Source organism: Rhea pennata, chromosome 2 (assembly GCF_028389875.1).
Source record: "Rhea pennata isolate bPtePen1 chromosome 2, bPtePen1.pri, whole genome shotgun sequence".
Classification (NCBI taxonomy): Eukaryota; Metazoa; Chordata; class Aves; order Rheiformes; family Rheidae; genus Rhea; species Rhea pennata.
Genome location: NC_084664.1, coordinates 27,837,171 through 27,864,421, shown reverse-complemented (window position 1 = coordinate 27,864,421; position 27,251 = coordinate 27,837,171). Strand labels below are relative to the sequence as shown.

At 39.8% G+C, this 27,251-nt stretch overlaps 1 protein-coding gene across 5 annotated transcripts in view; it reads right to left on the bottom strand.

Moving 5' to 3' along the window:
• DYNC1I1 (dynein cytoplasmic 1 intermediate chain 1) overlaps positions 1–27,251 on the bottom strand; it is a 191,988-nt gene that overhangs the window by 43,653 nt on the left and 121,084 nt on the right. For all 5 annotated transcript variants that reach the window (XM_062567754.1, XM_062567757.1, XM_062567756.1 and 2 more), the window contains 3 exons: positions 8,082–8,228; positions 3,661–3,774; positions 757–890 (listed from right to left, as the gene is read on the bottom strand). In XM_062567754.1, the coding sequence (XP_062423738.1) occupies positions 757–890; positions 3,661–3,774; positions 8,082–8,228 (395 nt within the window). The remainder of the gene's footprint in view (positions 1–756; positions 891–3,660; positions 3,775–8,081; positions 8,229–27,251) is intronic.

Below are 27,251 nucleotides of genomic sequence, written 5' to 3'. Positions count from 1 at the left end.
TGGTTTTTGTCTGTACAACAAAATTCTCTTGCCCTCCAAAAAGGAGTGAGCATATCCAAACTGCCCACTGAGAACGGACCCCAGCCCAGTTAGTCTGCTAGTGTAGCTAGCTATGGGCCATAGTAGCCCATAGTACTGGGTGGAAATACTAGCCTGAGTCCAAAGTATATAACTGCATTAGGATGGCCTTTTATTTGGACTCACATGCTCTGTTTCTCACAAGTAGACATGCCCATAGTTGCTTTTCTCTACTATATGCCTGTGGAGACTGACAATGAAGCTGAGAATGGTGTAAAAAAAAATAAATAAAGTGGATTACCATCTCTTACAAGTGGTTTAGGTCTGATTACCCTACAACATTGTCTCCTAGGTCTTGTTCAGCCTGCCCAGACATAGACATCTGCATCTGAGCTAGCTGTCTAGACTTCCCTTATAATCTCTGTGAGAAAGAGGCATTTCTCAGGGGCCAGTCATCTTCAAGCAGGCGTCTGAAAAAGGTCAGAGAAATCAAACCCTAAAAGCAGTTATTGCTCCCCACTGACTACACAGAGAGCCTAGGGCAACTAGCCCAGTATAAATGGCTATAATGCAGATGCCCAAAGTTAGGCAACTCCCATCCTCATCACGTGAAACAGAACAGCACTGATACTGTTGGTCCAAGAGACAAAAATTAACCCCCCACACACACACACACTTGGCTATTTCACACCAACACAGATACACAATGTTATTTAAGAACAAAATACTGAACATCACCTTCCATGACGACAAGCTGTGTAGACTGTCCCCTCTTCGCTGCCAACGACAAAGTTATTGACATCTCCAGTCGGGAAAGCCATTCCTGTAACCGCCACTGGTTTGGACTTATTGTACACCAGCTCCATGCTCTCCTACCAAAACAGGGCTTAGTTATTATTCTGTGGTTGTTTTGCTGTGTTCTTTTTTACTAATTTGTTTCTAAATGATTATACAGGGTAGCAGGAGGGGGAGAAAGAATAAATCATTTGACCCAATCACAGGATTTTAGTTTCTGGATCTTGCTATCGCAAGAAGACACAAAATTAGGATGCACAGCTCCTGCCACCCCTGCCACTGTCTATCACACCTTTCAGAGTGGCTGAAATGCACTGATCTGTGCTGCATAATCTTAAATCAGGCAGAGATGACAGGTGAGAATTTAAAAACTAATGGTGCAGAAACTAAAGATAATACCTTAATGGCTACACTTGCCAGCCCAAGGCTCTAATAAAATACACAATACCCTTCTATTTACAAACATTTTTGAAATCAGTTGTTTGCCAGGAAACACACATAATATTATGTGCACCTGGGGCATTTATCAGATAGTGCCATATTGTCCCTCTAGAGACTTGGGTTAGTGTCACTGCTGTCTTTCTAAGCAATTTTTCAGAGTATTTCTGAAGCCATAAACATTCTCTCTCAAGTCCACCGTCAAGCTACAAGCCAGCAAGCATATTTTCTTTTTTTATTTTGTAGCTATAGTTCAAAGCAAATCGGTATGCCCATTTTTGCTATTGCAAGTATGACTAGCATGAACAGTTTGTGACCATTGCACGATGCATATGCTTTGAGCAGATCTTTCCCCTATCTAAACTTTTTGATTGTGCAGCTTAAATGGTGAAACCCAAGAATCCACAAAGGGGATGAATGATTTAGCAATTTTCCTTTCTAGCTATTTAAGTGGGTATATTTTGTATGTTTAAAATACCTAAGCTGCTAGTCTTCTAGGGCCAAATCCTGTAGCACTAATTTTCAGAAGGGCTTTTTGCTGCAGCTAAATAAACTGTGAGGCCCTGTGAGAGTCGAAGGCTGCAAATCCATAGGGAAATACTGTTGCTTGATTTATACTTATCTTTGAAATACATTTAGTTCTACTAAAAAGGCAATAGAAGGCCTGGAATATGCATTGGCAGAGTGCCCATGGACCATATATTTCTATGAAAATGTTCTGGAACGAGATCATCATTTAGTGTCTCTGTGGAAGCACAGTCAGATATTGTGGTGGACCCTCTCTTCCTGGTGCCTAAGCCATTGCCATACATGACTGCTCCTGGATCTGTGTCTTTGGAAAGTTTCAGACTGACACAAACCAGCAACACTCTGCTCCCCCCCAATTCAAAGCTATGGTGCACAGCTGACTTCAAATCTGATGCCTTTCTTTGCAAGAGTGCCATGCACTGACTTTTCAGTCTCCTATGTGATGCTTTCACTTGTTGAAAGCCAGTTTTGGAGCTGGGAAATTCCATCTGAGTGGTGAAGTCCTGGAACTGAGATGTTCACAAACCTTTACAAATCTGCTTCAAAATATAGTATTCCAGTAAGCAAATGTGTAAAGGTGGCATTTATCTGGTCTCTATTTAGGTGAGAAGTTCGGGAAGGGATTCATGTGCCTAAACATATATATTTGGGACATTTTAGATGCTTCTATTTCTATTCCAGAAGAGTATTTATTTCCCATAGTCCCATGACACAACTACCAGACTCATGCTGTTGTCTCAAATGAGCAAGAGCAGCATGATCTAAGCTTGAAGTTGGCCTCACTCTGAATAGGGATTAGACTGGATGATCTCCAGAGGTCCCTTCTGCTCTATGATTTGACAATTCTATACTCTGTGGTATCTGAAATTGTATTTCACATTTGGATGGGATGAATTGTCCTTGAGATGTGTCCAGTCTCTCAAAAGATTAACTATAAAGGGAACTCTTGATGACTAACTTAGACTTGACACAGACCTAAATTAGATGCCAAAGGTTAGGAGAGAAGAGTCCCACCTCTCATGTCAACACTGAAAAACAAATAACTCAATAGTAATTGCACATTAATGCATGGTAATGGACGGTTAATAGATTCATTAAGAGGAGTTTCTACTAAGCATATTGAAACAAGATCAGATCCTATGATGTTTAATGAAAATGATAATAAAACATAGTTTCAGTGTAAGAAATGATGAATGAATAATGAGTGATGCATTGGAACAGAAAAAGTACTACTCCAAAATATAACACTTAAAAGGCATTCTCCATAGAGCCCTTTCAGCATCAGATTCTTTGCTTGCTTTCCATTACTCTAATCAGTAGTAGTTTGGACATTTTTCCTGGATTTCCTTTCACTTCTAATACAAAGCAGAAGAGGAGGGAAAAGACAATAGTAAAAAACATTCCGGGGCGGGGAGAGTAATTCTAAAAATTTTGATTTGCATCATTTGTTCCTTTGGCTACCAAAGGGAAGCAATAAAGTAAGCTTTCTGCCTTTGTGCCTTCGAAACCCTTAGTGCCCAGGGTGTGTTCAAGCAGCAGCGCAATCTAGTCCATATTTGTTAAACAATGCTGTAGAGTAAGTACAATTTATACCACAGGCGACTTCTGTAATTACTGCGCTTTAAAATGGATTATTTCATTTTCACTTGAAACTGACCTATGTATTAACGTATTACAATAATTACATGATTTGTGGTAAAGGAAATGGGTTTTGGCTCTTAGCAGAGACTGCTGGAAGCAAGCTGTACTCTTTCAAGTGCATCCATTGGTTTTAGTTTGTATAGGATGTGAGGTTTTGGCTTTTAGGAACTATGTTCCATTAAGCAGGTATCCGACTTTAACTAAGGTGTTTTTTTCCTCTATAGGTGAAAACAAACCCACCTGTGGAGTTGAGAGCATATCCAGGCTCCAGGAGCACATTTTGCCGTCCGTAGAGACCGTAATGAGATTGTGCGCATTCTGTGTTCCAACTACGTTGACACAGTACACAGGATGCTGGAAACACATTAACACTGGAAATCAGAGACCCATTCGCACATCTTCAAAAACTAGTTCCTAGTGCCTCATACATTATTTTAAAGAATGATTAAGTAGTCACACAATGCCAGGAAACTACAGGACTCAGCTTTTGCCAGACAGGAATTAAATATGCTTTTTTTTATTTAAAATTTAAAAAGCATGTTATAGAGGTGGAAATGTTTTCAGAGTTTCATGTTCCTCATCATAAAACAACTCAGCTGAGTAATGCTGTGAAAATGCTGAATTATATGGATGAGATTTCACCCACAGGGATATGTATCCTTCTATTGATGGATTTTGACACTGAAAATAATTGGCAGAATGAAGCAAATTGTCCAAATGGAATTAAAATGAAAACTTTATTCAAGAAAACAGCTGTGTAAAACTTGAACTTTGCCAAAATCTAGATTTCATGCCAAATACTTGCAAATGTACTCCAATAGAAAAATATGAACAAGCCCCTCAGCCTTCTCTATCACTGGCCTATATACTTTTTTAGATTGGTATAAATGTGGAGTGACTAAATTTACTCATAGTGTTACATCAAGTTCACAATAGTAGATGGCATTTGTCCATGGGGGCTGAATTCCTTTTAGCATATAATAATGAAACTTGGTGTCTTCATTTTTCAAGGACCTGGCAATATTCTGAGTCTAAAGTGTCAGCTGACATCTGATGGTGACATAGGAGGGATTAGGTGCTCCTTCAAGTTCAGCAATCTTCAGGGAGAAAAATCAGGGAGACTGAACAATGAGATTTAAGTTCCTTTGACCATTACAAGTGATCTCTCTGAATGAAGGATAAGATGCATAGAAGGTAGCCAAAGCAAAACTGTAATTCTCTGCCTCTTCTGCAAATGAATAGAAGACCTACATCTCTATGAAGAAAAAATGCTTATCCCTAATACCTTAAAGAAAATTAGGACCAAATTTACAAGAGATCCCTATCCAGCTTCCAAGCCAACCGCATTTAGGGTTAGAAACATAGCATTTGATCCTACCAAAATGAATGGCAGACCTACCACTTATTTTAGACTGCCTTAAGATCCCAGCTCACCTATTAGTCAATAGTGAAAGGCAGATCTTCAGACTGCAGGTTAGTTCTCTAGGTAGATACCTAAGTGGGTCCAGCAAATGCCCCCATCTCTAAGCATGAAACCTGCAGCACCTGAATGCAGGGGAGCACACGCCAAAGGAGGGCTGAGTAGCAATTGCTGCTGAAAAGTTACCTTGCAATTGGAGGCCACCTGCACCCACCAAAGAGTACTAAATCACAAGCTGTATTCTGACCTTGATTTCTATCTGTCAAGATTAGCACCTGATATCCCCTGGATCATCAAATGGATATTAGACCATACACTGGATCCAAATCTGTCCCCCAGATGTGGCTCATGGTATTAGTACCAGGGTGGACCTTTACTTGCTCCCTTGTGGTGAGCTAAGTACCGCAGTGCTAAAAATGATTAACTCATAGTGATGTGTGAAACAAACACAGTCCTAATTTTTAATGGGTGTTTGTCCTCCAGTAGGCCAAACTGACTGGGATAGAGAGAACAGGAGGAAGCTAACGCAAGCGCTGGAGTAGCTAGGCTATTTAAGGGGAAGGGGTGGGGGGAGAGCTATGTCATTCCAGCAGCATCTCCCTGTGCCAGGTCTGGCTTTAATCAGGGTTGCCAGCCATTAATTTCACGCACAATAAAACTCACGGCAGAAATGAAAAGACATAAGGCAAATGGGAGGAAAAAGACAACCAACTGTATGTAACAGAAAGTCTAAACAGACTCCTTCCTTTCAAAGGGTTGCTGCCAGCTTGCTTTTATTTGTTTTGGAAATGAAATCATCATGCAAAAGGCTTTTGCCTTAATTAAAATTTCCTGTTGTCCCAAATGCAGATGTGTGGTGGGTGTGAAAGGAAATCAGTGAGTAAGCTGTGAGTAGAATTCCCTTTCCTGGTGAATCCAAGCATCAGTCAGCGAGACTAAACTTAAGGAAGGTTTATATCAGTGATAACAACACAGTCTGTTTCAGAAAACTACAATGAGAGAAGGAAAAGAGAAAAAAATTTTTTTCATATATGGCATAGTTTCAAATTAAAAACATCACTATTCAAACTATTTATCTAGCAGTACACAAAATAACAAGTGCCTCACTACAATCTTAATTTAATCCTTTTTTTTTTCTTGACAATTAGGGTTCAAGTCAGCTTTCTGCATCCAACACTTTCATTTAAAGTTCATGTGATTCCTATATGTGAACAGAAAGCAAACACTCTTTTATTGCAAAAAAGTGATCACTCCTTAAAAAATCATGCTTCTTCATGTTAGGGTATGTAAACACTTAAACCAGTACGTAAAGTATATATTCACAACTAACAAAAAGTCATTTATTTATATTTGTCAAAAGCAAAACATCACATATTTTTCTACTGCAATAATAAAACTAGTTTAGTATATAATTCCAGGAGGTCCAGTTTTGTCTTAAACATTTCTTGGAGTATAAACAAATTTCTTCCCACTAATCTTTGCCACTAGGTTTTGGGTCCCAGTTGTTCAATTTACAGTGATAATCAGTTTCTTGCCACTAGTTTTCTGGTCTGCTACATCTCTAAATTGCACTTCCAGAAGAGACTGTTTCCTTTCATGCAGGCTGAACAACATTAGTTCAGATAGATACTGGCAACAAAATGAGCAAAAACATTAGGGAAATGAAAAGCAATGTTGAAGTTGCAACCCATGGCACAGATCGTTAGATTATTACATCAACATTCATGAGAGTGGAAGTTTAGGGAACAATATTTTGTACTGCCTGGCCGACTAAGTGTGTCTGTTCACACCTGCCATTTTTTAATATAAGAGGCATAGAATCATAATGCTGGTCCCAGACTGAATCTTTTGCATTAATTCACGTGACACGGCTTTTAGACGTTGTATCTTAACTCCGGGGATTATGCTGTCACAGCCAACTAAAAGCTGAACCTTGATCTGCAAATTCCAAAGATAAGAATCACAGAATTGTAAAAGCTGGAGGTGTAAAAGACCTATTACTTTGTCTAATCCTTCTCTCTGTTAGAACAAGATTATTTTCTTATCTCTCAGAGTGCTTTGTGTAGCTCAGTTTCTTAAGTTTCAGGAAATATTCTACGATTTTCTGCTTTCTTCTATCACATCATTACGTTTTCCTCCTCCTTTCAGCCTACATTTTCTTTTCCACTTCCCCTTCCAGTTACTCCAAGTGAGACTTTTGGGTACATCCCCAAGAACAAGTCAGGATGGTCCCAAGCCCGGTCCCAAGATCATACATGTTCACCATCCACAGAATCAGTCTGCTCACATGAAGAGGGTGCCTGAGCCCAAACTCTGGAAGAGGAGAGCTCAAGGATATTCAGCATTTTAGTGAAAGATGGGTTGGATGGAGGTCAGCATTATAGCAGATTGAGGACTCTATAGCTGGTAATCCAGGCTTGTCTCTTCTTCCTGCACAATGTGGGTACTTCACAATGTAACAGTGTCTCAGTGTCTTCTAGCACAGACATGATCTTTGTGTCAGTGAGGAACTCCCTCCCTTCTCAGGCATTTTGTGCTACTGCTCTGCCTGCATATCCCCAGATATCACCACAGTCCTGTGCCACCATCACTATGTCTGTAAATGTCTGTGTGTGGGGGGCGGGGGCAAAATGCGCTCCCACATGATTCTTTGGAAACAAACTCCCCCTCACTGTGCTAGCTCTGCCCCGTGGCCCTGTCTGGAAGAGGAAAGATCGTACCAGTGATTTACTTATTCCTTTATTAGAAAACAGAAGTAAACTGTCCCACACTCTTCAAGGGCAACAGTGTTTACTTAAGGGATTCCATTTTGATCACTCTAGGTGCCTAATCTGCTTAAAAACCAAACTCTGATGTAGTGCACAACACGAGAACACTAAGTGATTCAAGTTGCCTGCCAGAGGAGTGCCGTATACCACGGTTCCTATACCGTGACCTGGCTCCTTTATACAGGCAATAGAAAGGAAGAAGCACAGTGCCACTGAGGTGGCACATAGGTGCCTCACTCAGGTTTTGTAACTGCTCCTGTCCTCTTCAAAAGGATGATCTCCTCCTGACCTGAGGTTACCATACAAAGTGTGATGGTTAAACACTTAAAATAGCTGTTTCTATTTCTTTCCCCTCAAGGACCACACTTAATTTGCATGTGTGTGACATCTGGCATTGCAGGCACAGCTAGACAGTTCCACTTCCCTGCTGACCTCTTCCTCCCAAGAAAAGATGAGGTGACTTTTATCCTTACCGTGTGAGCAGCTGCAGATAAAGGAGTTCGCTGAACTGGAGTCCGCCTGTGACTGCGATTATCCCACAAGACAATTTGGCCAGAGTATGTCCCACCAACAACCAGGTTTGGGTGAAAACGAGCAAAACAGACGGACATCACGGAAGACTAGAGGGTAGAGAAGAAAAGAGGAGTTGCATGGTCAATCACCTTCAATTCTCCTGCTTAAGGAAATGCGTTTTAATTAGTATTCTAGTAGTTTAAAAGTCAGTGCATGACCCCTGTTCACTTTCCTTGCACAACAGTAACTTCTACGAAAGCCAGTAAGACATATGCAAAGAGCTAATTTGAGACTAAAATGTGCAGTTCCACTGCTCCTGGAGAAGATATGAGTCACAGGATGAATATTAGCACGATGCTAAAACCCAGAGATACTCTCTCCATGACAGCGATGGGAAAGTGCTTCCTTTCCTTTCCAGAAGAACTTGAAGTAATCGGATGCTAACTCAACAGAGAGGCTCCTGCCTGAGGCTTTCCTCACAGGGAGAGCTCTTCCCCTATTGCTCTCTCTAACTTTTAACTCTTAAATAGTTTGGGATGAGTCTGTGAAAGACCCTCCAAAGTGCACCTCAGGGTGGACTGCCTTGAGAGCACTGACTGAAGAGCGGGATCTTGGATCCGCCAAACGGCTGATTTCCCTGCTACAGAAAAGTACTTTTCTAATAGCAAAAGCAATCATATATGTGTAAGTGTAAGTGTAAGCACTGCTTGAGCAGAAATAAGTTTCCTCATCTTAGTGACAGCTGGGTTGCCTCTGTACATTTTCTTTCACTGAGGATGTTAAGGAGCCAGACTGGCGTAACAGTTGCCCTGACTATCCAGTAAAGTGTGCCACAAGCCAGTATGGAGATGGATATCTATCCCAACTACCTCCTCATAGGCTCTTTAAAATAGCATACAACCTCTGAAATCCTCAAGGGAACACTCCCCAGAACCATCATGTGCCAAAAAGCTACAGCCAAGAGCAACAAGCAGTAACTCCTTCAACTCCTTCATTCTCTTTTCAATAAATTATTTCCCCCCCTTTTTTTTTTCTATAATTGGTCCTGCATGTTTTGTCTCTGTTTCATGCAAATTGGAAAATAAAAGTTACAGCATTCATATAATGTCCTGAGAATTCATAAGCTCATAAAGACATAGTTTGCAAACAAAAGCAAATGTCATTTTTCCATGGGCAGCCTTAGCAGTGCTTAAAAGCCACAGAGCGACTTTCACTGCTGTGTCAGTTACAGCCAGAATGTTCAATTCACAGTTAGTGGTCATATTTTTAAAATTTCATCTTCTGACATTTTCCAACCAGTTTTGGGAACAAATCTTTGTTATAGTGTAATGAGGGGATGTTTTGAGGTGGTGATATGAAATGGTGATATTCCTGAAATGAGAGTCCATTTTACTCAATGATGAAAGGTTAGCCAAATTATCACATTTCAGTTGCATAAATAGCATTGCAGATATTTAAGTTAACTTTCTTGAACTGGAAACAGAAGAGCCATCAAACCGAACTAGATCCAGTGTCCTCCAGCGGACACTTCCTGTCTCTGGACAGGAAGTCACTAGTTATATAGATTAAAAAGAATAAATCAAAATGCTCAGCTTCTACTGAATTCATGTGGCTGTCTGATATTTATTGTTCAAAGCTAGATTATATTCCAAAATAACCTAGTAAAAATACTTCTAGCATACAGAAATATATTCAGTCATGTATTTCTGACCTAGTAAGATCACCAAGACAATGAAATAACTTGTCACTACCTTTTCTTTCCCCAGTCTCTCTGAGTTCTCATGAGTGTTCACTTGACATGTTTGATCCCTTCTCTACTAAAGTTTTTTTATATGTTTCTGTGATGTTATGTGGTCTAGTATCTAGCATCTAGACCATTAGCACATATAAATATCTACTTTCATCCATATCTATCTTTGCATTTGAGCATAATAATCATACTATAGTCAGTAGCAGCAACAAAATGCAGGTTCCGAACACCATTTCCGAAGGACTTACTAGCATTATATGTAAGAAAAGTTCACCTCTGAGTAGTAGTACCTCAGTACTGCTAAAAGGCATTTAAAATTCACCTACAATGCAGCTGCCATATGGTTTCCACAGATCTCCCATACATTATAATTAAAACGACCCTACAGCACATGTTCTACATTTTATCTCTTTGTTTAATGGCTTCATGAGTTGTTTTAATCAACCCCTCTCATTCATTATAAGTAAGATGACAGATATTCTTACATGAAGTGAAATAGCCAGATGATTTTAAAATAGTACAGCTACACCACTGTGTACACCCCACAGCACCTACAAGACTCCACATATATTTTAAGAAACCCAAATTCAAACAGTCATTCCACAACAAAGTTCTCAGTTTGTCCGAAACAAACTTGGGAGACTCTGAAACAGGGCAAAGAACCAAGTGGAGAGTGTATTTTTAAATGTTGTGTTTTCATGGTTAGAATGTTTTTGAATTCAGAATCCCAGAATACAGTTGAATGGTCAAGATATAAACTGCTAAAGTGTGTTTTTCATAAAGTTCAAAAATAACCTATAGACATGACACACGGACTTATGCCCCTTATGCTACTTCTAGTTTTACATATCGTTCCAAAGTAACTCACATTCTCCAACTGATGAAATGTTCACATCCTTTTAATTACGTCAATATTATTTTTCTAATGAAGAAAAACTTCTGCCAAATATTAGAATTTAACAATTTAAGGACTCCACTCTATAGCACTTAATAAAGTGATTATTTTCTTAGTTAATGGCAGTACTCAGATGAGTAAGGGCTGTAAGATCCAGCCCATTCATTTAACAACTTTAAAAGCATTCATTTCTTAGCCTTAATGGGAGAGAGCAGCAGACAGGTCTCCAGTCTGTCTGAACAGCTCTGTGCTCCAGGCGAGTAGCAGAAGCCGTTCCCCGTAAGCCTCTTCTGCCTCCAGGCTGCATCTTGTTTGCAGATTCAAGTAATCTATCTATCTATCTCCCCTAAAACTGAGTTTTGACCCTGACTTCAAAGGCAGTGGAACCAGCATATGGTCAGGTTTTAAAATAACAGTATATCTTCCTCTGCACTTCTACCACACCTTTCTAGGGCAATCCCACAGCACTTTCTCATAATGAAACAGTAAAGCTTCCCAGTTTTTCAGTTAGGTAAATTTTACCTGCTGTAGCTGCTCAGTTACTTCCTGCAGAGGAAAGAAGCTGGTTTCACAGCATGTGGCATTGCTGCACAGAGCAGCTTAGGGATAATGTCAAAAGGAGATTCCATAACGAGTCTGCATGACCATGATACAATAGCAGCATTTAGAATATGGGTTTAACGAAATTATCTTTTCATAGGTGCAACAGAACATCTGTGTCTACAAGTTGTCTGGACCCTCAACAGCCAAGGAACGTCCAGTATTTGGTCACTTCTATTCTTCTGAATTGTTCAGGGCTGTGAAAAATTTCATTGCTTGTCTTAATGCCCTAGTGTTTTCTCTCTAAACAAATACACCATCTATAGATTTAGCTTTCTCTGGCTCTCTTTGGTTTTCTCATCATCCCCACCAAAGTACTTTTGGCCTTTGTCATCTTCCACTCACATTTTCTGCTCCTTTATCTTTGTGATGACTTTCTGGAGGGCCCTGCCATGCTGCCACTGCTGCCACATCTCTTGGGCATGTCCTCTCACTCCAAGGGTGTGAGCAGCTCTCCAATGACCAGATGAGCAAGGCCAAATTACTTCCAGGTCGGTCAGAATTACCTCCAGGCGAATGGGAGAGTCAGCTCAGGCTCATAAACCTGAGATTTTTGTCTGGCAAACTGGTACTCACACTCCCCAAACTTCTGCTTCTCGCTATAATATCAAGAACATCTTTGAAAACAAGTTAAGAAGCAAAACACGAAATGGCTGTACCCTTGGCACAGCAAAGAAAGGGCTAGTCTCAGAAAAATAGATGTTATCCTCCCCTTCAGAGGCCTGCTAGCCAAGGGAACAAGACATCACATCCCAGTGACCTATTTTGACTGTTGTCAGCTTGTTTCACCCTGTACGCAGAGAAGTGCTACAGAGACAACAGCGGTGGTGACTTTGTTCCACTGCCTTCACCTCCTCTCTCCACACTGATGCACTCGATTCCAAACAGGCCCCAAACTCTCTTCAAGTGGCTGGCAGATCTGTTTTTCATTTTAGAAGCTTAATCCAGCCCAGATTTGGATTAATGATGGTATATCCCTTTAACCACAGATACATATGCTCAGGACAGACAGTCATTTAGATGTTCCTTATTGCGAAGCCTAACCTCAGTATCCACATCTGATGTGCGTAAGGCCCCAGAGATTGTGCTCATGTCCATAGATCTGGATGGTGCTCTGCCCAGCCACCAGTTGAACAAGTTCACAAAGACCTGGGTGCTAAGCAGTAATGACTTTAAGCAGGCAATGACTACTATATTCAGTGAGATCTCTTGGGCAGGAAACCACCCCCATAGGCAGTGTTGCCATACTGGTGCCATATGCCTACACTTGACACCAGATGGATCTCCAAACAATATTTCATCAGTGGGAAGAAGGGATCCGAAGAGTTCACAGGCATTTCTAGACTCCAGAACACCAGGTTATATTGCAGCAGGCACTCAGGAAACTCCTGGGTAGACTTTCCAGCAAACACATGTGAAAAAGTACTGCAATCTCTGTCACATTACAATAGGTCAGTCTAGCACAGACAGTAGCAGGCAGTATAATTTACTGCAGCCTAGAGGTGCTAAGCCCGAGAGGAAGAGGTAAATACTGTTTCTTGCATCAGGGAATCAGCTTAGAGAGACTGAGCACACAGGGACAAAGCTGTGGTACCATCACTTAAATAGAAACATGAATAGCTGCCAAATCAATAGTCACTGAGGCATAAGAACTGTAGAATATGAGCTGAACTTCTGCCTCCTTATGCTTGTCCTCCTGAGGAATAAATAACTGAGGACAAAATCCCAAAATACAGGTATCATTTGCTCCTTTTTTTTTCTCACTACTGCTCATGAAGAATAGCATTTGAACAGTCTAAGCACTTACAATCCCTGTAAGAGCTGTCACACCTTCTTCTGTCCAGGAAAGCAGGAGACTGTCTCCACATACATGCATTGCTATACACACTTGTATGTGGCCCCAGAATAGACACTCATGATATACTGCAAAGGTGGTTTAAAATTGTCATATAGAAAAAAATAGCAACTGAGACACTAAATAAAATTTTTTCTTCTAGTCAGACCAAGGACTGAGACTCAGCATAGCAAATAGTGATGACAGATCAGAACACTGGTTCATCTTAACATCCTACTCCTTTCCTTTTGCACCACAAAAGAAGGTGCGAGATACTTTGAAAGAGGGAATTCTAATATGAATCTGCTCTGGCTTCTACGATAGGTGAATTGGCACATCAAAATAGAGACTATGTTCCTTCCAAGAGTCTAGCTTATTTTTAGTGTCAACTATTACGATTCTGGATATTTCTGTGGTCCACATAAACATCTAAGTGTAATTAACAGTTATGAGATAATAAGCAAAGGCAGAGAGGATAGCAACAGAATTACAATTGTTTTTCCCAACTAAGTTTGAAAATGTACCAAAAAACATGATTTCTGTGTACAGAAACTTTTACCAAAGAGGTTAACTCTTAAGTTTTAAAAGTCCTAAATGATAGACTGTGTTACTCCCTTCCCCCATCTCTCTTCCTACTGAACTACAGAATAGCATCTGACAGATTTTGTACTAGAGATTATTTGTTGTACCATACAAAATATGGCTTCTACTAAAAATAAAGCAATTGACATCCTTCATATATTTAAAAAAAAGAAATAAAACCAAATAAACACTTCATCAAACCAAATGTCACAATTCTGTTTAATTAAAAAAGGAAGTTTATACTTGGTTATGGTGTGTGTTGACATCTATCTGTTTGATTTATGATAGTATGGACTGGAAAGAACAGATTGCTTTATTCAAGGGAAAGAAAGGAGGGAGGGGGGGCCCAGTGTGACAGGAAAGAGTGTAGGCTGTATTAACTTCAGTGCTTGTTAAAACATGAAGGATTAATGGTAAAAAGGGAGGGAAGAATTGTGAATGTCTCCAGTTTAGGATCTTCAAAAATGTTTGGGGATTCTAAGAATGTCTCACTTGACCACATGAAAGCTGCACAGAGAGACTCAGCCACACGACTACGAAGTCCAAAGCTGGTATTGCTCCACTTATACCATCAAACCAGTGGAGCTGAAATGTAGCCACAAATTAAATTTATTTTTATTGAAAAAGTACTAAGTCCTTAAAAAGAAGGAAGAGCGTATGTCAGGAAACACAGCTCCTTCTTAGCAAAGTTTACAGGGTAGGTAACTTTGACATCTAACCTCAGTGCTGACATCAGAGCACTGCAGAAGAATCAGAGCACCCTGGCCAAGTTTGCAGAAAGGCAATATCCAATCTCATACTTACATTTTAAGCAGGGCAGAAAGCTGAAGCTTTGTACTTTCACCTCCATAACTGCAGGTTCAGCTTGTGTAGCTACAAGAATAAATAACCAGAAGAAAGTCCACGAATTGTTTTGCCAAAGTGGAATCTGCACTTCAACCCTTTTGGAAAGTGCATTTGATAATGTTATTCAATGGTGTTGAGATGACTCAAAAAAACAGCAAAATTGTTAGTTGTATTGCAGAAATGGATAAATATGAAACTTCTCAGATGAGATATGGGGAGATACTGCTTGCATTTATCTGTGACTGAAATAACAATTCAATTTGGTAACCCTGAATTACTACACATATATGGAAGTTCAGGTATGCAATCTTTGCTAAATATCATATTTGCTTTGTTAGTCTGAGGATGAAGGACTTAATGGAGAGATAATAAGCAATTTGATCAGCAGAGTACATCAGTATCAAGTTTTCTTTCTACCTAAGTGGAAAAGCTTAAATATTCAGTACCTAAATGTTAAGTATTTGTCAGTTTTCTCTGATTAGGACCTGGCTGCTTATCAAGTTTTAGGATCAACTCCTTAATGTCCTTGTGCCTGTGTGTTAACTGGAGAACAAAGCACTTCCTTGGTCTGCCTGTTTTATTTAGGTCATGATACTCCAACATTTCTGCTTGCTCACTGTTTGCTATGGAGGGTGTAGATTTTCCTTTCAGCAGTCACTAATATCAGGTTGCAATTGTCACCCCTCATTTTTGTAAGAAAGAGTGTACTAGACTGGATTCCTAATATTAAAGGGCTAATAAAACACAGCTACCCCAGAGGAAGCACCTCAACCAAACCACGAACACCATTTTGCTCTACTGTGATCACCCTCCTTCGGAAGTAGTAACACAATCTGCATATTAGCTTTGCTATGTTTGGGTTTCATCTGAGTTCAGAAAATCAGTAATTATAGCAAACTGGCTGCAATAATTCATTAAATGAGAACAACTGAAGTGAATAAAAGGATTTTACATTTGACTTTACAGTTCTACTGAAATGCTTTATTCTCCATCGCTACAGACCCTAAAGAAATATGCTTAAAGACATCATCTCTTCGGAAATTTAGGATCAATTTAATTAAGACAAGAACTGCAGCAAACAATCATTAGAAGCAATCATAGGATGGTAAGGTTGGAAGGGACCTCTGGAGATCATCTAGTCCAACCCTCTGCATAGCCCGTACGGGGATTGAACCTGCAACCTTGGCAGGTTCAATCCTCATCTTGCTGCCAAGGCATATGCTGGAGCAGCAATAACAATTTGTTCAAACTTCTTTAGACTTGGGAAAAGTTTAGACCCATTTTGCTCACTCTGTGGGCTAATATGTAAAAGTGGAAGAGATCGCTCAGTGAAGGCTCCGTGAGTGAGGTATGGGCCAGACTTGCCTGGCATCCTGGTGTTCTGCAGGTTTTTACATACCACGATGCCACTTTCCAGAAACTCTAGTAGCTTTAACCAAAAAAACAACTCAGTTGAATAAATATCAGCTATTGCTGTACTTTCCCATTAGCCTCAACTCAGCCATCTGGATGGCCTAAGTAGATTAGGTTCAGCCTTACCCTGAATTGCTCTCTCTTGGCAATGTTTTGCTTAAATAACACCTAATTTACCCAAATACCTTGATTGTGTCTGCCCTTGTGTCTAACTTTCAAGTGCATAAAAAAAAGCTTTAAGCATCTTTTAACATATGGCCTAGTGTTACTTGAATTAAAAAAAATGGATATGAAACACCTTGAAGGCAATGGAAAGCTTCCCCTTGGTGTTCGTAAGCACCACATTGCATCTCAAGCCACTGACCTCACATACAACCGTAACAAAGAAAACAAACTGCTCTTGGTCTCTGTCAGCTAATACGTTAATGTATTCTGGACTTTTCTCACCAAGAAAGCAAAACAGCTGGTCACTTGATGGTAAGTTCTGGAAAGTATCAGAATTGGGCTCTACAGAGCACACAGAGGCAGCAAATTCCAAGCTGAGAGAACAGGAACAGAAACACGAGTTGTTCCTGAGCTGTGATGGTCACTTGGTGGTTTCTATGGCAGCAGTTCCCCAAACCACACAGTGCATTATAGATCAATCAAACCATGTGAGGCCAGAGATGAATTAGAAGCCAGTACAGACGCTGTGAGGACAACTATCTACAAACAGAGCCTGTGAAGTTGGGCATATTAGTCACAACTGCTTATAAGGGGGCTGCGAATAAAACTCAAGCATAGCACGCTGTCCAACCGCCTACAACTAACGTACAAGCCATGGGTATCTAGGCACAGGCAGAAGGTTGAGACTACTAGATAAAGAAGGCTTCAAGGCCCCAGCTAAGGAAAGAACTTAACCATGTGCTTAAGTCCATCTCTTCTCAAAAAGACATTTAGCCACAAATTTAATTGTAGGTAGTTCTTTAAGTCCCCCATGACTTCAATGACTCAAGAGCCCACTCACAGCCAAGCAAATCGGTAAGTGCTTTCCTAAACAGAGCTTTCTTGAATCAGGACTTTTGAGAGCCTGTGGCCTTCTTTTGGGGAGGAAGGAAGGAGGCCGTCACATTCAGAAATTTCTGGAAGTTTCTGTAGAATTAGAGAGAGTATTTTAACCAACAATTAAAGCCCAGCTGACTTCTGCATAACCTCAGAATTACAGAGAAGGCAAAAAGAGCCTGAAACATCGGAGACAGAATCACAGAATCACAGAACAGCTGAGGTTGGAGGGACCTCTGGAGATAACCTTGTCTAACCCTGCTGCTCAAAGCAGGGTCAGCTACAGCAGGTTGTCCAGGCTGTGCCCAGACAGCTTTTGAATATCTCCAAGGATAGAGACTCCACAACTTCTTTGGACAATCTGTTCCTGTGTTCAATCACCCTCAAAATAAAAAAGTTTTCTCCTATATTTTGACAAAATTTCCTGTATTTCAATTTGTACGCATTGCCTCTTGTCCTGGGCACCACTGTAAACAGTCTAGCTCTGTTTCCTTTACCTTCTTTGTACCACCAGGTATTTATGCAAATTTATAAGATTCCTCTGAGCCTTCTCTTCTCCAGGCAATTCCAGGTCTCTCAGCCTCTCCTCGTATGAGTGATGCTCCAGTCCCTTGATCATCTTAGTGACCCTTTGCTAAACTCACTCCAGCATGTGTGTGTCTTTCTCCTACTGGAGAGTCCAGAACTGAACAAATCTGTATTTACTAGGCCCATTTCTACTTATCAAGGACCTTACAAGTCTTGGAGATAGGTCACCTGATTTTTTTTCCCAATTAAGGCTATGAGATGACTTCAGCAGGCAGTCCCAAGCAAGCCAAAGGGTAATAGTATATCTTATTTTACTTGCTTCTAAGCAACTGGCATTTCATACCCTGTAGTCTGTGTCACTTGGGCAAACTCCTATCAGTTCACTGTCAAAATAATTACAGTAATCTTTTATTTTTTTTTTATTTAATTGTAGCTTCTAATGAAGACTGACAGGCTATTATATTTGCCCAAATCCATCACTTTCAATTATGTATCATTTGTACTAATGTCACAAGATAATTGGAAATAATTGAGAATTAATTAAACATTGCACGTAGATACTAGGATTGAGAGACTGAAAAGCACAGCTATCTAGTGGAAATGCAGAAGATACCACAGGCGAGTCTGTGTTTAAGGAAGAGAGAAGGAACACGTGAGCTGTCGTCACACTGTTCATTTCTGTTACAGTAAGTTACTGCACCTACTGTGATAGGAGTAGCCTGGCTGTGCACCCATAGAGCATTAGGGAACAGCTATGGCTTCTCAGGAAAAGATGACTGTTTCCCATTATAAGCCCAATTTTTAATCTTGCTTTCTCCAAACAAACCGTAGCTTCTTGAAGTTTCACAACTCCCACATTTGCACCTGCAAGGTGCTGCTGTTTGGGTTCTGCTGTGTTTTTCCATGTAGTTTTGGACAGGAGGAAGGAATGAGATGAGCAGTTTTCAAGTCTCAAAAGTCGAAGTCCTAGCTACCATAAACCAGCATAGTTATGCCAGCATACATTAGCTAACTCCTGCAGTAACAGAGAAGCACATCTTGCTCAACAAAGAGCTTGCAGGAGTCATCCACTCTCATCAGCGACAGGACATTTTATAACTCATCGCTATCCTTCCAGGAAGAATGGATTTACCCCAGGCAATTCCTTGCAAACAGCAATTCTGCACAACTCCTATACATTGTTAACCTAATCCAAACTGCACTTAGTCTATTTATTTATAGATGTAAACATGAGATATGTTAAGCATGCTCTCCACATGAAATGATTGGTGATTCACTGTATGTCCAAGAACAATAAGGAACTGAAGGGGAATAGATATATTTAGCTACAAAAATACTAAACATTGTTAGAAGAGTAATCAAAACGTATTAATCATAGATCTTAGTGCACCCTAGCCCATTTTGTCTTACAGAAAATGAAAACACCATCTCTCCAACGTGACAAGTTTTTAAAAGCCTATCTCTTCTTGCACAGAAGACATTTTCATCTCACACTGAAAAAAATGGTACGTTGAGTTCTCTGATATTTTTCACGACAAGGACAATCCTGTTTTAATAAAATTTCATCAGACGTTATCTGCTTTGTGAAAGTTAAATCTATGGCATTTGGCATCATTTGTATTCTATAATCATCTATGGTTATATAATGGATCGTGAAATTATTGTAGAACACGATGAATGACTTCATAAGGGTTTCTTATTATTAATAAAGGCTCCTGTTTTATTATCATCCTGTGAGCACATCAGTGAGAGTAAATCTGGTACCATTAGGCAGAGTCATGCCCATACAACAACCATTACCAGCCAGTCTCTAAGTGGGTGGACAGAGATTTCCCGTTTTGCTGGTTTCCAGAGGATTCTCTGGCCCGCATGAGAAGCCTTCCCAGGCTAGTATCGGTATCTCAGCCAGGAAGCACGTGCTTCTCCTTTCACTTCATGGAAGGCCTGGAGTGTTAATCATCGTTAAATCAATGCTGTCCTTACACAAAAGTTCTTTTCAGGGAGTTACTTGTCAGTCATCCAGCAGTGGGGGCAGAGGGCGAGAAGCTGTTGATTTTAGACATAAAGTAGAGGACAGTCATATCCAGGGCTCTAATGATGGATTCCTTCGTTTCTGGGGACTTTTGCAGCACTTTAAAAGAGTAACTGTTTCATATTTTGTGCCAGGTAACACAGAATGAGGCTTCACTCCTCACATAGAGCTCCCACAGAGACAAAAATCATGAGGTGAAATAATTTTCTTGAATTTGGACCAAATGTACTCTCTGTTGCAAGTAGCTTGCACAGAGAACAGTTACATAACCTAAACAAAAAAGTCATGCCTATGGCTGTTTATCTATCATTTCCAGTGCTACTGGGGAATTGCATGGTATTTTATATCCTTTATGGAAGGAAATTCTGTGGAAGGATCTGTCTTACTTATTGATTTCACATCTGATCCGGCATTTCTTGCTCACTCAAAACCCTTTTAGCACTGGGAGTTTCACATATACAAGAAAAACTTTGAAATGTAATGTTCACATCAACAAAGGAAAGCTATGGGTTTTTTTCCTTCCCTCTTCCCTTTTTCTTAAAATATTTTACACTAGATCATGTTAAAATGTAACCAAATCAACAACTACTAGCCTATAAAACACCCTCAGGAACAATTGCAGGATTTGGTGATTTTTTTCCTGCAATTTTGGGATAGTATGACAAATTTGCATTTTTTATCAACAGAGTTTTTCAAAATTCTAAGCCAAACGAATACTGTCATGTGTTTATAAGCATCAATAATCTAAGCCATCTGCAAAGGAATGGTTTTGCAAAGGCATCTCTTTCAGGACACTCTGTGGATTTTGTCACTGCTTGAGGTTTTGGCAAACCATCAATATCACTATAATTTTCTCTTATGAAATATAGTTTTTGACTGAGATCTTTTTTTCTCCTTAGCTAGCTAAAGCTTTAAAAATACTTCATGTCTTAACTCTGCAAATTCAAAGGTTAGGTTTTCTCCAAACTGCATTATTTGCATGTTACACACTAGATGCCAATAATTCAAAAATGTTCAATGCAAGTTATCAGTGAAACAAAATAAGAAACTCTTAAAAACAAAATGCCTACCACATTAAATAAGAACAGCTGATATCTTCTTTAAATTTGGTCTGAAGGGAAAAATATGTGAACTTTAAGAAGAGAAATACCATAAAGATTCATTACAAATCACTATTTTAACACATATAAAATGCACAACACTATAACTAGCGGTGACAGCATATCATTTAAGCATATAACACTCTACCCTCTCCAAAAAGACTTAGAAGCTGGAACTGCCTAAATTTTTCTATCCAAGAAAAGCAAGTCTTATCACTTCCTAATTCTTTGATTCATAACTGAAATCTTAGTTTCAAGTGTGCAAGATCTATGCTGCGCGTTGCTGTAAGCAAAGGTGCATTCTGCTGCTGGCAGACCGGGTATGTAGAAACACAGCCCTCAGGTAATTCAGACTGCTGATCAGTAACACGGGAACTGCACCCATCTCTTTGTGTTAGCAGTCATTTCGCAGGCTGATGCGGTACGGCGTACAATTACGCTGGTATAACGCGCACGTTGGCTTTGATGGGCGCGCTGCTTCGCTGGCTTCCGCACAAGATAGCAAGAGATTAGAGTCATTGTGGGAAAACCAGCATTGCTAAGGACTGGGAAAGCCAAAGGCAAACCCAAGGGAAGGCATACACCTTGGTGAGTCCATTCAGAACGGACCTAAACACCGGCGCTTCGTTTCTCTCAGAGCCTCCCTTCTCGCTACTCCAGTTATGGACAGTAGTACGGTCTGATCTTGTCTGGAAATAAAGGCACTTTTAAGAGCGGCTAGGACTGAAAGGCTCTGCGGAAAATACGACATACTTTTCCTTAAGCTGAGGATGCTAACAGTACCACATTAATAGCAGTGGTATTTCAGCTGCAAAGCAGGAGTTGGGGCTCACATGGGGCATTTCACACCGGTGATCTCAGGCCTGGATGAGACAGTGGGACACACAGGACTGAACATACATTTCCAAAGCATTTTCTGCCCTCCTCTCTCGATGCCTCTAGCTCGCTATTATCTGGGAGGCAGGGTACTGTCTCTTGCGTATTTGCTCCTCTTTGGCCCCCTGGCATATCTGCTGAAGGCAACCCTCTCCTCTCACCTAAGACAGAGAGGAAAAAACATTTTCCAAGGACTAGATGCAGCCTTTGGATGCATGGGTGTAACTCCTACTGACTCACATGCAATCTCCCCACAAGTACTGGAGCACTAATCTTGGGCCAGATGATAGTTATTTTTAACTGCCAAAGACTGGGGGTGGTGTAAACTCCACTAAGAAGAGCAAAAAAAGACACATGTTAGCAGCTGAGAACAGGAGGAAAAATTTAAAACAAAAATCTAAGAGAAAAGCCATGAACTCTTGTTTACTGAAATCCTCAGAGCACAGGGTATGGTTTGCATTGCTATGATCTAGTCTGGACTAACACAACAAGACAGCAAAAAACAATACGTTCTAAGGTAAGAAGAAAAAAGTCCTTCTATCACAAGCTATAGTTGAAACTGTTCCCCTTCCTTAGAAGTATAACTACAAATTTCCCCAAATTTGAATGTGAAATAGTGTATCTATGCATTTTCGTGCATTATTATGGAGTGCAAATGAGTATAGTCACATCTGAACAGCAGCAAAGTTTCATGCACAGAAGAGCGCTACACAGCTCTACAAAGATCATTTATGAATAGCATATAAAAGGAGGAAAAAGCAGAAATGAAAATAAAACAACCTCTGCATCTATGATGGAGCCCTACCTAATCAGTTCCATTTTATACCATATTGGTATGCTTTACAAAAATTCTCCACAGATTTGGTCCCTGGGTCCCAGTGCATTCCCAGTATGGGAGCTGCCCCAGCATCCTTACAGCCAGGCATTTGGAGATCCATAGCCTTCACCAGGAAAACTGCTAAGAAAATGGGCAGGATCTGATTTAGGATCATGGGATCATTCAGGTTGGAAGAGACAGAGAAGGTCTCCAGTCCAACCTCCTGCTCCAAGCAGGGTCAGCTACAAGATTTGAGCAGGCTGCTCAGGGCTTTATCCAGCCTGATTTTGAAAAATCTCTGAGAATGGAGGTTGCACAGCCTCTCCGGGCAACCTGCTCCAATACTTGACTGTTCCAATGGTGAAAAAGCTTTTCCTTATAAGCAGTCTGAACCTCCCTTACTTCAACTTATGCCCGCTGTCTCTCATTCTTCCAGCACTTTCGTGGTAATCCATCAAACAAATTCTCCTCTGTAGACCAGTTCTATTTTAAGAACTGGACGTTTTTTTGATGAGAAAGACTTTTCACTGGAAAATCTGCAGTCAGCTCAGAGCCACATATCTTTTCATTTTCTTTTCTTTTTTTTTTTACACTACTTTTCAAAAAGACCACAGGTTCCCTCTTTCATTAGAAAGTTAGGAATTAGAAAATTCATTTCAGGGACTAGAAATGTTGCTGGTTCTTCACCTTGCTTTTGCTTAGGCAATTCTGGGGAGCTTCCATGGCTCTGAAGTGCCAAAGTGACAAAGAGACAAAGAAATCATTTCCTTGTGAAAATCACGATGACTGAAACATGGAGGTGCAATGTGTGGATATTATGGACCATCCTTCCCTGAAATTTAGATAGCAGCAACAAAGTAAGGAAGTCAGTGTAGAAAAGCATCAGTATAATTATCAGAGATTTTTAGAGTATTTCAAGTATGCTTTCTTGACAATTAAATTTGGTGCAGTACTTTTCTTTTTTATGTCCTGGAGGAACTGAACTCTGGTTGGCTTCCACAGAGAAGGAAACAAGGACAAGAGAAAAAGGAGGGTATTAGTCATATATGCTATTACCTCAGCCTGCTCCACACGTGAGGTCTCATGGATCTGGATGCTCAGCACCTTTACAAGGCAGGCTACTGAAGCAAAAAGCACATCTGAAGGAATTTATGTTGATTTTGAAACAGCAGACAACAACAAAGGAACCAAATCAGGAAAAAAAAAGGCAACTCTGGCCAATATCAGCCACTAAATATAGCTCTTCACTTACCTCAGTGCATCTAATTCTAAGATACGCATTTCTGACTCCATCCATTCAGTTGAAAAGGGAAAGACCACACCAGGATAAGCAATGAAGAGTGGTCAAACACATAACTTAATGACAGTGTATAGAAGCCACTACAAAAAAAGTAGGGGAGAATGAAACATTTTGTGGTGTGGCTGAGTGGCTGATTTCTATACCCAATCCACCAATATTTTCCAAGCATGGACAGCTTTTATTGAAATTAAAATAGAAAACACAAGTCTCATATCCCACAAAAAAACTGACAGTTTGGTAAGGAGATGGAACCAACCAAGTAAATCTGACTGCATGGCATTTTAGGAAATGAACAGAAATAGCTGCAGCTATTAAAAGTGATATACTGCTGAAATCTTTTTATGATTATGCTAAAAGTCTATCTGACTCCTTGAAAGAACTCTGAAATGGTTACTGCTTCCTGAAATAAAAGCTACTTCACATGTGCTCTCCTTACTTAAAAATACGCTGAATGGAGTCGCTTCTAAGTGTCAGATCTGTACATCTCACTGCCCTTTTGAGATATTTTGAAAAGAAATAGCTGAGAAAGAGGAAATTAATAGATCAGGAAATAAAATAAATCAAAATGCAGTTAATATATTCATTTTTTGTTGCTATTGGCATTTTCAGATTGGTTATAGAAAACTCATGAACTATAGAATTCACGAAACTTTCCAAACACAATGCAGAGTCCTCCAAATCAGAAAATAAGATTCAATTTGTTTTATCTGCAAGAAGCTAATATCTTTAGCTGTCTTCCCCCCACTCCCCAGCTCTCGTCAGGACATGATGAATGTTGATTAAAGCTGAGATCCAGATACATTAACCAACTTAATAACCTATCTATTTCCAGAGAAAGGAAAGGGATTGTAATATCCTAAAGCTCCCCCTAGACTCACTGATCATTTGTACCCCTTTTGTCCTCGGAGCCTGCAGATCAGCTCCAACACAGAAGCTATGAGATGTTGTAAAAGAGCAGTTCTGTACCCATGCCAATAGGCCCTACTGGGAGGGAAGGTATTTTAGTTCAAACTCGGAGCTGCATGAACGCTGCAGCATGGCTCGTGGAACAGAACTCACAACTGGCCAGCTTAGGGCAAAGACAGACAGTTCTTACTTGCCTCACTCGACCACATATGTCAAAGTAACGCTTCAGATACTTCTTCAGGTCACTTTGGCTTTGAAAGCTTAGATCAGCCCATCAGGAAACAGAAGCAACCTCACGAGTACAGGTGACGAGTGGTACATAAACAGTAGGCACTGTATGACAAATAATCCTCATAATTAATGAATAATCCAGATTTCCATTTGTTTGTTCGGGGAAAAGCAAAAAAATATTATAGAAGCACTTCCTAAGAAAGAGGTAGAGAATAAGACTGAGAAGTATCATGATGCCACTCTATCAATTGATTGCATAGGAACATTCACTTGGCATACAAGATCAGCTCCACAAATCACATGAATCAATACAACATTGAACTCATGTTGAGTCATATCATTCAAAAACCATGCCATACTATTTTCACTTTCATCACCTCATTTTAAAAGTAGATCTACAGTAGCTGAGAGAAGTTGTGTAAACTACAGCTTAAAATGTTGCCACCAAACTGAGAGTCAGTGGGATTTCCTTGTCTTTGCTGAAATTCTTTCCCTCTCTAGATACTGCCAAACCATCCCACCAGGAATGACTCATCGTACGGCCTCAAAAAACTGCTTCTGAAAGGCTTGTTTTTGCCTTTGGAATGCACTGCATTACACCAAGAGTTTGTGATGCTCTAGTGTGGGGAAGAGGACATCCCTGAATCTTCCCTACAAGGAAATTCCCAGGCTTCACCCTGCAGTATTAGCTAAATGCTCAATTTTTTCTTCATTACCCAAATAAAGCTTTGAGCATTTATTTCTTTGGCAAATGATATCACCTTCTAAATTCATTATGCTGCTCAGACATTTTTTTGCTTGTATGGGAAAACAAATGAATATATTGCCCAATCCCTCACTCTTCCTTTCCTTTCCATTTCTAACCTTGTGGTAAAAAGATGCATGATGAGCTATACAGGAAAAAATCTGTGGGACTCCCAGCTAAAATACTGGCAGCACATCACCAAGAAAAGCAGAAATAGAAAAACCTAAAGAAGGGCAAAAATGAGTAGAGGAAAAGAAGTATTCCACAGGAGGAATATGCAGAAGCCAGGAGAAATGTTTTGTTTAGAAAGGATATCATAGATCACATGAGTGTTCACATAAATTAATGAGCTGAGTAAACAAGTCTAGTTGGTTGATGGTCATTCTTCCCTTAATACATATTAACTTAAATCAAACAGCAACTTATTTTTAAATGACCCAGTATTTGTAGCACAACATATTATGGAGTTATGAAATTTAGTACCATATACACTACATTAATGAGCCAAGAGCTCAGTATGACTTTAAAATGGTCAAGAAGTTTATATGAATAATAACCATAATATCATTAATGACAACAGCTAAGATAGCTATTTATTGTTATATTATAACAATAAGTAAATAAAATGCTATGTGCATTTTAGGACCAAAATCAAACATTTCACTGACTGATGTTGGGAAGAGACATCACCACTGGTATATTTTTGCATCATTGTCAGCTGTGCCTCCTAGACAACTTCAGTTGAAGCCCCTGGTTCTGGCAACTTTCACAGAGGGTATTGGGAAAGACAGACTGTTGGTCATTTCCATGATCCTATGTAAGATTACAAAAGGTCACAGAAGAATTTTAAAAAATAAATACATTCTGTGGTAATCATTTCTCTAAATCTTTACTATATATTAGGAAAGACAGATAAACAAGATTATGGCTCCTAGTTTTCAGAATTTACCAAAGGTACTTAAGTGGTAAAATCATCTAAAGTTCTACCTCCTGAAGCTCACCTAACTCTGTAGCTGTCCGGAGAGGTTTTACACATCTGTTTCTACTGATGTTATCAGAACTTCTGAGGGGGAATTTCTTAGAACCTGTTGAGAAATGGATTTATTAACATACTTATTCATCAGGCTTTGCAGAAAGGGTTTGCATGAGTTCCTTGACAGTTTACATCTGAGAAGAGTTTCTATCTGCTTGTATCTTGCTCTGCACCTCAAAATTTGAAAGGCAAAAGTTAATAGTCACAATCAAATAGTATTGATTAAGACCATGGTTACTTAGAAACTCTTTGGAAAAGAATATAGTCTATTGGGAGAATATGACCAAAGTAATGCGGTCACCATATCTGGGCAACTTAGCTGTAGTGACAAGGTGTGTGTTCATCCCTGTCTGCTGGACTGCTCTAAAGTCACGTAAAGCTGAAGAAAAATTGGACATGCCTCACAGAAGACCTGGAGAAATGACTGAATCAGGATTGAGTCAGGGAATGTTCTTCTTGCAAAACAGTAATATAAATGATATGGGGCTAACTAATAACACAGTTGGTTTCCACTAACAGAATAACAAGATGATGTACAGAACTGGATTCCAGACTCTGAGCTAAGATAATTTTTTTCTTATTTTCCATCTGAGTCAGATCG